Source organism: Neolamprologus multifasciatus, chromosome 6, assembly GCF_963576455.1.
Source record: "Neolamprologus multifasciatus chromosome 6, fNeoMul1.2, whole genome shotgun sequence".
NCBI lineage: Eukaryota > Metazoa > Chordata > Actinopteri > Cichliformes > Cichlidae > Neolamprologus > Neolamprologus multifasciatus.
In genome coordinates, this window is record NC_140444.1 from 15,427,982 (window position 1) to 15,443,897 (window position 15,916).

The 15,916-nt window shown below is 38.2% G+C and overlaps 1 protein-coding gene across 6 annotated transcripts in view; it reads right to left on the reverse strand.

The window, feature by feature from the left end:
- Positions 1 to 15,916, reverse strand: part of pik3r6 (phosphoinositide-3-kinase regulatory subunit 6) — a 21,713-nt gene continuing 5,797 nt past the window's right edge. For 2 of the 6 annotated variants that reach the window (XM_085162221.1, XM_085162222.1), the window contains exons 2-21: positions 12,145 to 12,229; positions 11,936 to 12,022; positions 11,432 to 11,523; positions 11,128 to 11,196; positions 10,541 to 10,673; positions 10,236 to 10,305; positions 9,917 to 10,115; positions 7,823 to 7,970; positions 6,677 to 6,763; positions 5,530 to 5,773; positions 4,981 to 5,271; positions 4,105 to 4,204; positions 3,763 to 3,885; positions 2,961 to 3,068; positions 2,711 to 2,813; positions 2,554 to 2,618; positions 2,259 to 2,349; positions 2,110 to 2,171; positions 1,841 to 1,950; positions 1 to 1,641 (exon numbers count right to left, since the gene is read on the reverse strand). In XM_085162221.1, coding sequence (XP_085018347.1) covers positions 1,485 to 1,641; positions 1,841 to 1,950; positions 2,110 to 2,171; positions 2,259 to 2,349; positions 2,554 to 2,618; positions 2,711 to 2,813; positions 2,961 to 3,068; positions 3,763 to 3,885; positions 4,105 to 4,204; positions 4,981 to 5,271; positions 5,530 to 5,773; positions 6,677 to 6,763; positions 7,823 to 7,970; positions 9,917 to 10,115; positions 10,236 to 10,305; positions 10,541 to 10,673; positions 11,128 to 11,196; positions 11,432 to 11,523; positions 11,936 to 12,022; positions 12,145 to 12,193 — 2,388 coding nt within the window. In that variant the 5' untranslated portion in view covers positions 12,194 to 12,229 and the 3' untranslated portion in view covers positions 1 to 1,484. Of the gene's footprint in view, positions 1,642 to 1,840; positions 1,951 to 2,109; positions 2,172 to 2,258; positions 2,350 to 2,553; positions 2,619 to 2,710; positions 2,814 to 2,960; positions 3,069 to 3,762; positions 3,886 to 4,104; positions 4,205 to 4,980; positions 5,272 to 5,529; positions 5,774 to 6,676; positions 6,764 to 7,822; positions 7,971 to 9,916; positions 10,116 to 10,235; positions 10,306 to 10,540; positions 10,674 to 11,127; positions 11,197 to 11,431; positions 11,524 to 11,935; positions 12,041 to 12,144; positions 12,230 to 13,121; positions 15,906 to 15,916 lie in introns of those variants that run through there. The other 4 variants (XM_085162218.1, XM_085162219.1, XM_085162223.1 and 1 more) reach the window with 3 other exon arrangements.

Consider the following 15,916-nt stretch of genomic DNA (forward strand, 5'->3'; position numbering starts at 1 on the left):
TTAAAAAAAACTAAATTTATTTTACACAATCGCAGTTATTTACACAATTACATTTGGGACCATACTTAATATATGATATATAAGAAAATAATGTGCAAAATATATCATGATTTTCAAACTTGTGATTTTACCCAGCAATGCTATTTGACACACATACACACACTTGATTTTTTTTTTTTTTGCCACATACCTAGTAACGCATCATTTCCATTTCCTGAGTTTGAGACCTTTGCCCCCCAGACTCACACCTATAGCCACACAATCTTTTTGCATCAACATCTGAAGCAATGATTGCGTCAGATCTCAAACATCCATACATCTAGAACTCAGAGCACATCATATGATGACTGTATGTCACACGGATGTTTCTACAATTATGACATATACAGTAATTACGATAACATAGTAACATGTTGTACACCTCACACAAAGTTTTTCCTAAAATAAATTGACCAACAATTATGCAGTTTTAGTACAACTTATCTACTTCATCTAACACAGTGCAGTACGTGGATTGGGCTTAGGGGTATTTTTCACACTTAAGTAGACTGGAGACATTTACTGACCACTGTTTAGCTGTTTGTCACATACATTACAAGGAAGGCAAACTGTAATCTGTCACTTCTGTTTGGTAGACAGTAGCTGCGCGTTTTTTTTGTAGTAATATCTGACATTGCACATTCTTTTCGTTTTTACAGTGTGAGTCTAGAATTCTAAAAAGTTCCCAAACACTAAACCAAAAACTACAGTAAACAGTAGCACCCTATTAACAGCTTACATTATGTAACACGTATATGGATAAAAAGGTATTTGAAAGATTGTGTCAGGACAAAAGCAAGAGGGAGCGACAGCTGTCATCGTACCAGCTTTTCAATTATTTGAATATTTCAGTAGGTGACAGGTCATGTTTGTCAGCATTCTTGTGTGTGTGTGTTTGTGTGTGTGTGTGTGTCAAAGAAGCAGTAAACGGTAGTGTCTATGAAGTAGAGCAACTGTTACAAAATCAAATCTGCTCCACTAAGTGATAGCTTTTTGAAGCAAAATTTCCAGATTGCCGAGTTTTTATTATGCCACATGACTGTTGATCCAAATACTCATCAGCTACGTGCTTTTGCTTGTTGCTGATATCTCCACTGTCAGAGACAACATTGTGCTCCGGAATTATTCTGGCTGGCACAGCAGGATATTCAAAAGGAATGAACACCGTCAGGTTTAATCATAACCTGCAGTAAAAACAAATGTTGTCCTGTGACTATAAAAGCAGCCTACAGGTTATTTCATTAACTGCAAAAGTTGACACTAGTACTGCCAGTCAATGTGCCAGTCATTTCAGATTGACGGAGTGAAACTCTAGTTTCGGAAGCAGCTCATCATGACTCAGATGTGATTTCTATTCATTCGCTGGATTAGATGTTTAAAAGAGAGAAAGGTCATTGCCACTGCCACAACTACTAAAAGTGTCTCTGTGGGGTCACTTCATCACATCAGTTGATGATGCCAGCAAATGTATTAATTGGCAGAGGAAGTCCTTTGTTCATGTACTTGCTCAGTCCAGCATCTTTATCCTCTTCCAACTTGTATTTAGACCTCATTGTTTTCTGGACACAGTATCCTGGATCCACACAGGGCGAGACCTCGATGCTAAAACAAAAACATATTTAACATGGAGATCAGTTTGGACTGCGTGGAAACTAATTAGCTCCTGAACCAACTGCAGCTCTCTTTTACCACTAGTACTGTTGTAGTTGCTAGCAATGTAGCATCACACATTTTTTTCCCTTTACCAATGAGACACCAAGCAAATTACACTGACAATACAACTTAGACTACACTCTTTTACCTCTGCACATTTCTGTAGGTCCTGGAATCATCTCCGTCCAGTGTAACAGTGAAAGAACGTCTCTCCAAAGTGCGAATTTTAATGTTGCTGGTTCGAAACTTTGGCGGCTCCTGCAAAATAATGCACTTTGTTAAAAAATATTTGCATATACATATATATATATCTATAGATATAGATATCTCTATCTATCTATCTATCTATCTATCTATCTATCTATCTATATATATATATATATATATATACATGCTTGTGGTATCTGGTCAACTCACCACAGTGTTGTTTTTCGTCTTTACGGAGGTTTCGTTTATCATCAGTGTCAGACAGTTTAGATCTACGACATAAAGGATAAGAAAACACAGAACTTAAAAAAGTATTGACAAAACTATTGAAAGCATGACTCATTGAGAAAATTCTGCACCTTCTGCTTCATTGGAAGGAATGGCATTGATCCGAGCACCCGTCATCCTGACGGAAATCCCTTCATCGATGTCACGGCCACTTAATGTCACCTGCACTCATACAGAACCACGACACAAACAAGTGAGAATGAGTGGTTATGCATTCACAAAAATGCATCAACACAAACTACAGAATCAGGAGTCGGAAATTTTTCAGCACATCTTCTGGTAACTGTTAAGAAGTTTGGCTAAACTAGCACTAATAGCAATCCAAGAAGGAAACAGGGGGTTCCCCTGAAAAAAAATGAAATTTACCTTTCTGTAATTCATTGAGACCATAGCTCCGCATACCTCCCCCGAGCTCTTCCTGTGTTTATCTCCTTGTTGGTTAGAGGAATGTGGTTAAACTTGACTGTGCACAGTTACAGTAAAGCATAGAATACTGGGAAAAACACTTCTAAGAACAATTTACCTCTAACTGACGCAGCGATATGCCTGAATTCAGGGAAATCCATGTCCAGATGGGTAAGAAACACTTCCTCCACTGGCTCCTTCGTCATGATGTTGAATGAGATCTAATGGAAATGACACAACGTTTAAAAAATTTGTTTATATTTGAAAAAAGACACTGACAATGCTCACATGCATTGTGTTGAATAAATTTTGTTTTCACAGAAGAAAAGAAGAAAAAAAAAGACCACAAAGAAAATATGTAATGTTACCTTAACAAAGTAGATAGCGAAGTAGACCGGCTGCTGACCAGTACGGACATAATAGGAAATTATATCAGAGATGAAGGGCTCTTTTTGCCTCTCGTTGCTTGCTTGTTGCTATAGAAAACAAAAGACCTGTAAAATTAACCTGACTGCACAATGTTGTAACTGCATAGTCATTTTGATTGCACATCAACTGTATCTGAAATAGATGTCACTAAATAGTCCACGAAAGGCAGGAAATGCAACAGCGCTTGTTAATTTTGGTACTATGCTAAAGCTACTGTTCTTTAAGTTGACAGTTTCAGAGTTTGTGTTTCAGTTTGAACTCTTATGCACCATACGAACCCAAAGCTATGGCATATAAAACTTTATTTTACATATAAATTAAATCTAAGTATGAGGAAAAGAAAGAACGGAATACTTTACTAGAGTATACTGAGATGTTTCTACAACGAAGAAACTTCTTCGTTTTTCAAATGCCAAACTCGATTCAAACAATGAACTGTAACAGTAGTTTACATGCATGTATATCACTGTTCATTTTCCAGTTTCAGAAGACTTCTACTTCCTGTTTGAGTTTACAGAGCAGTGTCAAGAAATCTTTGATATAAGCTTACTTTACTTGTGGTTTCAGTGAAATCAACATATTTATTTTCCTCACAGTATGTTATGCAATGCAATTTCCTGTGCTTTACCTCAAGCACTCCAACACACACACTGCCACTGTCTACAGTAATTCTCCACTCTCATTTAGTTGTACATTTTAAGTATCTAACAAAACCCTGCTTTTGAATATGTTTTATCGTACCATTTTAGCCAGGTTGGGAATCATTCTACCCAAGCTCTTGATGTTGCAGTTGTACCATGGGTCAACGTTGCTCAAATAGGAACCAAGAGTGCAGGAATCCCCCTTGGATTGTTGGTGGTTTTCCTACAAACAAGGAACATGGAAGTGAAACCATAAATACCTTAAATGTGGCTCATTACGTCAAAGCACCAATCCACTACTGCAGAGAATAAACTAAACTTGAATACAAAGTTTCACATACTGATCTTCTGGTTAAACAGAAGCCATTCGGTTTTGTTATCTTTTGAGGTTTGTTATTTACCAAATAATCAGTGGTGTGCTGAAAAGAGGAAGTTCCCTTACTTTGACTTGGGAGCTGGGACTCCTGGGACTGCAAACAGGGATGTAGTAAAACTGGAGGTCGACTTTCATTGTGAGAAAAAGCCTTCGTGCTTCCCTTTTTCTGCAGAAGCAAACCAGAGATTCATGAGGAGTTTAAAGTGTGTTGAGCATGATTGGATTTTTAACAATTAGCCAGATACCTACAATAGAAAAAGTACTCTTGATTCATAGACCAGTAATAAAGTAAACTAAGTAACTGTGAACACAAATTGTAATTCAAGATTTGATGTAACGATTTTCCTCCAACTGTAGCTTCCTATTGATGTTATGACATCATTTTATTTCATTTTTCAGTTATTGTACCTGCACAACTGTCACACAGTTAAAATATGTTCCCTAAAATAGAAAGAGCGGTCATTGTTATACTACAACAAACACATTTAACATCACACAGAAATACAGTTTGCTTATATCCTCTATTTGAACAATCTGAGCTTCTCATGCTTACTTTCATTTTTCTCTGTAAAAAGACATGCCAGGTACTGCGTACTTAATCTAGTGAGAAAAAAACGCAAACAAACACTGACCAGTAAAGTCATGAGAAAGAAAACCTATGTAGCTATATGTAGATTTAAACCACAAGAGACAGTTCCCAGCTGCATCTGTTTAGACACTGCTAAATTTGCTCTGTTGGTTTCTGTCTCGAAAGTGACTACAGTATAGCGTAATAAAGTAGCAGAAATCATAAATGAGGTGTCACAGCTTGCAGTAGCAAACAAATAAAAGCTATATATTTGGCCACATAAGAACCTAGAATACTAAAAGCGCCAAAGCAAAATTGGTCAATGCATCGTCATCAAAAACTGTATTCATTGTGTGATGTGAGTAGTCCCTCACCTGAAGAAGTAATAGGCTTTAGCTAGGCGGCCCAGCACCCTATCAGTCCCCATGATGACTATCCTGGCAGTAAGTTGTCTCTGCTGCTTGGAGAAGGGGTTGTGCATCACACTGCTTCCTGCTCTTCTCTGCAAAGTCATCCCTCTTCTTCCTCCCTTCCCTCCACTTCCTCCCGCTCCTGTGAGGCTTGCCTGGTCCTCCATATTTTCCTGTATCAGCACCATACTGTCTTTTATGCTTGGTTTCATTTTGATGCCTCCACGCCTCAACAGTTTTATTGAGTCTTGCTCACTGGAACAAGAAGGTATGAGCATTAAATCATTGTATGAACGCTTCCTACAGTATGCATGCTGTTGATGAGGACCTTTAAGTACAACTTTATTTCACATGACTTTGGGGGCAATTTACATGAAATACTGTGGCTCAAAAGCATGCTTTGGAAAACAGACCGGAGTTTTGCACTATGCTACAGTACAAAACCTGCATATTAAATCATGCAAACTACAATGAAACTTGTTATTATGATAAAATAGAAATGATTAGATTTACTTTTTGGATTGTTCCCATGGTCCAGTCATGCTGACGGCATCCAAAGATGGCAGTTGGGACGGCTCAGTGCTGGGCGGCAGGTCCCTTTCAATACCGCTGTCGTTGGACATAATGGAAAAGCGCGTCATGTCACATGGCATCATGTCAATGGGCGATTCCCCCAACTCGGGGTCCTCCTGCTCTTCAATGACGGAGAACTGTTCTGACATGGAACTGGATCGAAGCCACTTGGCCAGCTCTCGCCCTGTCAACAGTTTGAACATTTGTTATGCACATGCAATACAGGTAATGTTACTCATGTAGATTCATATACACTGAGCCACAGTATGTGAGTCCTTTCAATAAATGTCACATCTGGTCTTACCACATTACTTACTGACAGTTGTCATACTTTTGTCTACACAATCACATGACTACTTCAGATGCTGCTTTACATCACATCTTCAACAAACTAGTTTCCCAATTATGTGTGAATCTTTTGTTAGAGACTGTAAATGTAATTTTTTTCAGTAGGAGTACTTAGTTGTGCTCGGAGGAGTATTCTCTATTGTGCCAGACTGCAGTGTACACATTTAGTTTTAATTTAAAAATCATTTACAATTTCAATAAACGTACACTCGCTTCAGCTATAGTCACTCTGAGGGCTCCACTGATTCAGTTCAATATGGGCTTAAATGATGTTGTTGCATTAAGTGTGTTAATCTCTGATAAGTGAAATCAATGTTAATTAATGTTCAGTGTCAGACTGACTCTTGTAGTTTGACTTTACTGGTTTCAGGTATATTAAAAAGTGTTATTTGGTAACTGAATGAAATCATATCTGCACTAACTATTTACAAAAGCTTCTCTTTCTCAATAAACTTTGATTTGGACTGAATTTTTAACTATTACTGTTGCGAGAAAGGACAAAAGGTAGATTCGTGGAACAAAACAAAACTTGGCATCATGTTTCTAGTATCAAACAAGGAAGCAATTCAGCAAAGATATAAAAACATATTTTTCCCTTTTTTTTGGTCATTTAAGTTCTAAGTCAGATGATGGATTTTTTTTATTTTTGGTGTATCACCCAAGTCTCGGCCTAATTCATCTCAGCTTACTGTTTGCAACAACATCCTCTAGAATCCCGCCAGCATTAAGAGACACTCACAAATATCCAGATCCGCTGTCCACAGGTGGAAGCTCATCTCTGGGTTAGGAAGAGGGCAGTCACATAGTGGTCCACCAGACAATGGTTCTGTAACACACACAGCGGAAAGCAGAGAGAGGAAGAGACCAAAAAAGTCACAATGAATATTAAAAAAAGCACTCGCTAACTCTACAACTTCCTCTGTGTAAATACCGCTGTCTATCCTTCAGTGTTCCAGCTGTGATGAAGCCAGGGCAGATTCATCAGATAAACCGATGTGATAACAGCAGGGAAAAGAGTGTCATGAAAATGTATACCCGGAAATACTAATAATACATACAGCTGACTTTACACATTGGCCATGGGGGAAACAGCTAAACAGAAGGTCGTGTTTGATCTTAGCAACAGGCAATGAATCCAGGCCACATGGTTATATAAAACATGTCCATCAGAGATAATGCTTGAAAATACACTGACTGGTTTACAGTTCACAGCTTGGTTAGACTGAGATTTAGCCCTTTTTATGTTGAGATGCTTTGGACACACCAAATGAAGAGCTTCTGTCATACAGTTTGCAACAACATAATTTCTACACTCGTTCATTTTTGTTGATTCTCCTGCTATAATTACAACCCAACAAAGCCCTAGAAACTTGCAAAGGTCTACTTTTCCCCACAATACTTTTTTAAATGTGACACTGCAGGCATTTTTGATCTGAATGTAAACAGTACTCACAGATTACTTTAGTAAAAAAAAAACAAGGGCATTAGCATTTCAATACTCCCCTGACTGCAAGCTGAAAAATGGAAGCCCTGAATGCCCAACAGGTCAGCAGATGCCATGCTTAAGATGGTTAAATAAGGGTAGTTAGGACTATAAAGACTATAAATTATGCATGTGCACCTTCTTTCTACTTCATGGAGACTGTAATGACTATTTTTTATCAATTAATATCAAGAGAGCAGGTACACCAGATGTTATCACTTCTTGATTTTTCATTTTCCATTTGCTTCTGCCTCTTGATGTGACTGTGGTTCTTGAACTTCTTCCACTTTCTTTCATGTCTACCTAAACCTGTAAGTTCATGTATGACTCAGACAGACGAACCTTGCCCAAAAGAAATGTGGTCTGGCACAGCTCTGCATTTGCTTTTCAGAGAAATCCTACCTGAGTCTGCATTGGCAAGAATCTCGTTGTACAGCTGGAGAAGACGGCTCCTCAGCACTCCCCCCTCCCCTCTGACGCCCTCCTCCAAGCTCTGCTCTAGCGACGCCAACACTTCCTGAAAATATGGCTCAACTTCTTGCCCCATGTCCTGTTGCAAAACAGACAAACAACTGGCTGAACACACATGCTCTCGGGAAAATAAACATATAGAGATGATGTATTCATAGCAAAGAGGTGAGAGGTCATAAATGTGCGTATGCCTGCCCTTGTGTGTGTTCTGCTGAGGTGCTATCTTAGGACCGGTGCCAGGAGACATTTCCACCATGCAGCTCAGAAACAACACCCCGTTATTCATTATGTTTGGTATGACTCTTACACGATTTTATATCCAGCTGTTATATAAGAGCTCCTTCTTGCCACCAACAGAAACATGATTCAAACATGTCACTTGAACTAGGTCAGGCGCATGATTGCTTTGTGCACCCTTCATCATTGACTTGAGCCTCCCCACAAGTGTAATACATATTCACTAGGGGTGCAACAATACTCGTATCGATATTGAACCGTTCGATACAGTGCTTTCGGTTCAGTACGCATATGTATCGAATAATACAAAATTTTTAATTTATTTTATCAACTTTTCTTCTGACGGTGCTGTCTGTGTTGAGCGCTCAGTGGATCTGCGCTCGACAGTGCAGCCTAGGCGGAGTAGTCAAATGCAGATTCACTGAGCGCAGGGCAAGCTAGCGAGACAGAAGCTAAGCTCGTTGCAACATGGCTAATTGAACCTCCCCCATCCTCATTCAGATCTGGCCTTTGGAACTATTTTGATTTTCATGTGACGTATGACCCTGAAGGTAAGCGTGTCATGGACAAAAGTAAAACAGTATGTCGGATGTGCCACGCAATGCTCAGTTACATTGGTGGGAACTACTGCGTTAGCTCAGTTTGCTCGTTAATGTGTTGACGCCGTCCAGCCCCACGCACGGGGCGATCCGCGGTAACTCGTTAACGGAGATTTGCCATGTTGTGGCGTTAACGTCATTTCAGATTAACGCTGACAGCACTAGTGGGAACACAACGAATATGACTGCACATTTACGCCGACATCATCCTAGTGCAAAGACAAGTGGAAGCAGACAAAAACAACAAGCACGCATGCTACAAACTTTACCTGAGTCATTTAAACAACCGTTAGCACATGATTCTCCTTATGGGGACCTGATATGTTTAATATGCTGCTGAGAATATAGCCCAGAAGAAGCGTATAGTATAGCTTTTATTTTGGAAAGAGCCATTTCTCTGAAATCATTTATCATCATTTACTGATTTATATAGCACTTTAAAAACACACCTGGTAGACCAAAGTGCTGTACAATACTAATAATAAACTCTCTTTTCCAAAGATGAGTGATTTCTCGATCAGATAGATTTATTTTTTTAATTACTTTGTTGTTTCAGCAACATTAAATTTAAAAACTGTACTTTTGAGTTAAAATATATATTTATAATTTTAATAAATGACAAATTAAAAAGGCATGAACATTTTTTTGTATCGAAAAAATATCAAACCGTGACACCAAAGTATCGAACTGAACCGTGAATTTTGTGTATCCTTGCACCCCTAATATTCACGTATGATTTTTTTTCTTTTAAATTTCCTTATTAATAAAAAATACAGAATATCCTCTTCGTATGACTTACTATTATTAAAAATAAATAATTAAATGGCTTTCTACAGAACCTGTTAAACTCAGCAGTGCTTCCTCAATGCTTTCGCTAGATTGTCATCTTTTCTGCAGTATGTTTACCCAAACATCCGATCTTACTTCCACCAATCACTGACTAATTTCAACTGTAATTCTCAGATAATTTATTCTGCATGAGTTGGGAGAGGCACCAGGATGTGTTCACACTGTGCGAGTCATATTTGGCCTAGATGGTGAAGTTCAAATGAAACAGTGACTTCTATACCAGGTCTAATTAAAAACAAACAAACAAACAAACAAACAAGTGAGGCATATAGAAAATGTCCACATTTAACTTTACACTGCCACAAAATATAACTCCAATAATAAGAACAAGTGTACTGACCTTGAGGGCTTGAGCGAGTTTTGGCCCATGGCACTGCTCATCTCCTAAAGCAGCCTGTATAGAGTGTTGTACCACACTGCGCATGTGATCTAGAGGATTTAGAAATTGACCTGAAGATGTAGCTGATACCTCAAAATCCCCTGACACAACTGTTACCAAGGACTCAGAGAAGACCTCTGGTTCAGCTAAAACAAAAACCCTGCAGATATTAAAAAAAAGACTTAAAGACTGAACAAAGAAAACAGCTGAGGAAATGTAAAAATTCAGTTCTAAAAGGGTTTAACTCAATCAACAAGTACATTATTTAGAGTTAACTCACCTCTCTTGGAAGGGATAGTGCACGGTTTTTAATCTCTGCTCAGCTATGACCATCCTCTGGTACATTAGACCTGTAGATTAAAGCAGCATTAAATGGTACTATATGGTTGCAATAATCATAAAAGAGACAGGTATAAATGTCCATTGATCTTAAGTCCAATGGAAGTGAGTTCCACAATCTTAAAGGCACAATCTCTTTTGACCCTGATCTGCCTCAGCAGCTGTTTAAACATGTTGTTCTAACATATACAAGCTTCTTACCCCATATTTTAAATTCAATCACTATGTCAAGGTCAGAAATAATACCTGGAATGAAGCGTTCAGTTTTTATCTGTCTTGTGTAGCTAAGGCCCACAGTGCAATAGGGGTGAGGAAACGTCAGCAGCCTCTTACAGAAGTCGTAAACCCGCTTGTAGAGTTCATCTGGAATATATGCTGTCTGGAATGTCACCATTAAGGACAAACACACACACACACACACACACACACACACAAGGTTTACAATACAAGTAGAAGTCACAACTACAACTTTTCTTTTATGCTTATGAATATGTGTTGTGTTGTTAAGTCAATTTGTTCTAGGAATTAAAACGCAAAATTCTCAAAATTCTTCTATTAGGTGCTACGGACATTACCATAGTGAAACACACCACTTTACATGCTTTAAAAGCAATGCGTGGTTTTATTTTATTTTTGCAGTCCAGTAAACCACTGTATAAATATTGAAAAGAATAACCACACATATATCAATTAAATGTATTTAGCTAGCTATATTCACGTTAACAAAACCAAGCCTAGAATGCAAACAGACCACAAGAAATAAGTGAATTAACAGAAACAAACAGCTCTTGGGTACCTTTTCACAGAGTACTAATGCGGCAGACAAACCATACCTGGTAAATGGCATACATCAGTGTGTGGAGCAATGGGATGATGCATTTGCGAGAGTCCCATCTCTCCGCCTGCAGAGATAACACATCATATGACAGGGTGCACATATTTCAATAAAATAATCCAATTTCAGTTTCTATGAATCCCAGATAACTGCAGTTTCCTTTGTGTGAAAAGGGAAGCAATTTTTTTTCAAAACCTCCAGTGTTTGCTGTCAGCATTTGTTGGTTTATGGTGATGTTTTCCTTTAAAATTGTAATTTAAGAGTGTCAACGGTAGCGCTTCAGAGATTTAGAGATCAAGTACCTTTTCCAGCTCCTTTATCAGTAACCACACCAGAGACAAGCTACTTGCAGGATTCTTTTGAACCTTCTTATGAAGCGTCCATCTCAGCATCCCTGCACACACATGCACAAACACACACATGCACGCATGAGCTTTTAACACAGAAAACTAAACACACTCACCAAAGGTGTCAAATTTTTCTCCATACCAGTGCAAAAATCCAAAAGATTTTGATGACTACCAACAGAATGAGTCATAGTTTTGCTGACATGGCTAAACATTCCACACAGTGCTTACTACTAATACTTACTGGCTTCACTAAATATCTACTCTGAGTGGAAAAATTTACAAAAAGGAACAGACTTGGTCACAGTAAAAATAATCACATGATGCGGCTCATAGGCAATCTTATACATGAGAACGGACTCAGCTGTAAACACAGACAAACACTATCACATCTTTTACATCTGATATTATTTTGATAAGGCGATTGGCGATTGAGATTTTTTTCTGGTTTGTTTTTACCTTTGTTGAAACAGTCAGATTGGTGCAGCTGGTCTGTTTCTCTGGGCAGCACAGCCTGGATGCTCCGGTAGAGCTCTGGCTCTGGAACTGTAGGGGAGCCGTCAGCTGATAATAAAAGTTGAGACACTGGGAGTTTAAGTCTGAATGATTCTGTTTTAAATTTGCATAACTGAGCTTTGTGTATAGTTATTTGAGTGGGTGATCTGTACCTGTAGGCTCCATACTACACATGTTGTTTGAGCTATCCCATAGGGCCATGTTGGTCAGGTCTCACACACATCATGTGTCCATCAGCTGTAGACAGGAAATAGACATGGAAAGTGAGCGTCACTTATGTTCTGTCATGTCTGCGTACAAACACTAAGTGGACAGACAGCCTTTCACTCTGCCTGTCTAACAGCGAATGACCCTTGTTTTAATACCAGCACTATATGTGTTTTCAGACAGTGACAATACATCTCTATTTCAATGTATCTTCAGAAGAGACATGTTTTGCATTTGTGTATAGTAAGTGTTCAAAGTCTACCTACGTGAACACCTACACACACACTCACACACCTCACACCACATACTGAAGGTTAACAGATAAAATAATTAGAACTGGTTCCACACGAACAACCTAAAAGCATTAAAAGTATCTATAATTAATACAGCCTACTTCCCGTGCTTAAGTTACTTACTTTGTAGAAAGTCCCACACAGGTTTATGAGTCATCTGTAAATCTCCCGTAATACAAATTGATTGTGATATTTGCCCAAGTCTGAGAACTAACCACCCATTGTGGCCATGGTTAGTTTAGTTTCAGATCCTTCATGTTCATGATAAATGGTATATGAGATCAGGAAGACACCCTGTTTTTCAAGGACCTGTTGCAGTTATGGAGAAAGCTTGTTATAAATATTTGCTCTCTTCACTACTCAGAAAAATGCTGAATAAAATAACTGCAGCAGAGAAGGAGCAAAAGACGGGAGCATAACATACCAAGACTCACAGAAATAAAAATATGACACAACTAAGTGTTTTCACTTAGAAACTATAGTAGATATCCTCTTAGTATCTAACAAATAAAAACAAAATCTCAAAAGCTATATTCTTAGTATCATACACGATGGCACTATAACCAAAAAGCATCCAAATCCATTTCTAACACACAAAGTAAAATAGAGATAATATAACATAAACTTACCCTGTTCCATATAGGGACAGGCAAATATATCACCCAAGTCTGCTATATTCACGCACTACACAGGCTGTACTGACATGTAAGTCACAGGAGTCAAAGAGACTGAAAGCGAGCGAGACCGTGAATCACACGCAAGTGAGGACAGCGATTCATTTCTGAATGTATTTCCTTTTGTATGAGGCTAAGAGTTGTGGGCATGAGCTCAGTTACTTTTGGTTACGAAGAAGGGAGGTGTGTGGAGGGGTGTGTGTGTGGGGGGGTGTCTGTGCAGGTTTCTGAACTGAACGTATTTGGATTTGTTTCTATTTTTAGACTTCTTACTCATACCTTGGTTTCTCGCGTTTATAAACTTTTACACCTGCCACTTATTCTTCCATCTCTAAGTTTACCCATTTGACCATTTCCCTCTCTTTCTCTCTAACACACACACAGACAGACAGACTAACACACACACACACACAGACTAACACACACACACACACACACACACACACACACACACACACACACACTGATTCAGGTCAATCCACTGAATGGGTCTGTACAATGAAAGGACTTAGTATGATGGATTTAGCCCTGATCCCTCTAAGAAAAGCAGCGTGTTCAAAAACAGTGTTAACAGCGCTGCCTCAGCAGTTCAACGCTGCCTGCTTGACCACAAGTTTCCGGTTGCCTCTACCATGATCACTCTCTTTCTCACTGTCTTTCATTCCCCCTTCTCTCTCTCACTCATTTTTTCTCTTCATAGATCTTCAGCTGTGCAGCTGGCCCCTTTAATACACAGGAGGGCTCAAGATATTATCTTCATTTTTGTGTTTCTCTAAGGTATAAACAAATGCAGACACAAAACTAGCCATGCATGCACATAAACATGCATCGTAAATGCATACATTGGCTCTCACTGACACACGGTTGCAAGTGTAGATTCTATGTTGGCTTTTTCAAGTGAAACCATTAATGCAGTACAGGAGCTGACACATACGTAGCACTTCCTTTCTGTCAAATGAGTGGGCAGACAATGCTCTATATTTAGAGAGAGAGAGAGAAGAGAAAGAGAGAAGTAACTTCAACTCAGAAATAACTTAAAAATAGATGTACTCTATCATTGAGAGCATTTCTAAATATGCAGTTTGGAAATCCCAGTCTGCAATAAATGACCTGCAAAAGGTGAGACGGTGGACTTGTAACTGCGTTACATTGAAATGAAAAAAATGTTCATGATCAAGGCATCGAACTTTAAGTCGTCTTATGCAGTCCTACCAATATCCATTACAATATCCATACATGGTATGTAAATAAATATAAAGGTTTGTTTACACTCATGCACTCATGCAGCAATATGTCATTTTTTTGACAAAAATATATATGCACAAAAATAATACAATGCTAAAATTTACAACTGCAGACATACACCAGCAAATAGCCAATATTTATTTAAAATGCATAAAATCACAAGATTAAGTCAAGTTAAATTTACCTAACATAAATATGATCGTGTGATTTATTACACTCATACTTTTTAGCTGAAACAGAAACAAAGACAGGTAATAAACAAGTAACTACATGCACAAATACTATTCCACTGTAACAACTCACACATACTGTGCCATCGACTTACCACTACCACGGTGCACCTTACAACAAAAAAGCCCTTTTTTCATTTAAGTAGATCACACGATTGTTTGGTAGAGATTACCACATTCCTACTGTTTGCATAGCTGCTCTGACATTTTCATAGTCTGAAACTTTCATGTATTTAAATTCAGGACTGCCTGTGAATATAGGTAAGTTTGAGTTTATTGTTCTAGTGTTGTAAGTTTTGAAGTTTGGGGTTAAAGCATTAATTTCTTTACTATTCCAATAGCATCGTCTTGTGACAAAGTTGAGTCTTTGATTTAGGAATGAATGAGAATTTTTTTATTAATAAAACCAAAAGCTTTGAAATAAACTTAATTACATTTAATTTGAATTTAATTAGATTTCATTAAATTAAAGTGTTCCCAAAGATAAAAAAGGTATGCCTTCAGGCTAGATTTGCAAACACTGATGCATAAATCTGATGCCTGAGGTGACTTGGTACAACGGCAGCAAAAGCATGACTCCCTTTTGATAACTGTAATGAGTTGCTGTTTTGCAATCCTATATCTTAATTCCTATTTTAAATTTTTTTGGTGGTGGTGGTGGTGGGCGGGTTATTATACTGTTTTTTAAGTAGTGGTTCCTGTCGAGCTTTTATTTTTTGGATGATTTTTAAGATGCTCTACTGTTCTAGTGTTAATTTTGAATTCTTGGTTTTTCAGCTTCAGGTCCTACTTTGAGTTTGTTATTTGTGAGCTTAGTTCCTTCATTGTTTCCCTGTGTGCTCCTCCCTCTGTCTTGTTTTTCTGTTTTCCGTCACGAATTATTCCATTCATGTGTGACTTTCTTGTTTCTTCCTTATTACAGTTATTGTTGTCCATTTCCCGTTTTATTCTGATAACTAGTTTTCTCAATTTTTGCTTTGTTTTTTTTTTTTTTACTTCATTTCTCTTGACTGACTTCATTGTTTTTAACTGTGTCTCATTCCCATTCATTTTCTCATTACCAAAGCCCAAGGTCTATAAACAGTCCTGTTTTCAGCTTAGTTCCAACTTCACATGTTGTACTCCCTGTGTTTTTGCTGCGTTGTTCTGGATATATTATCACCATGTCCACAATAAAGCACATTCTGGCCCTGCCAATTTCACTGAAACCTTACAAATAATGCTAATAATTTTTTAAAAAAAGTAGGTCAATATACAGGTCCCATCCTGTCACTT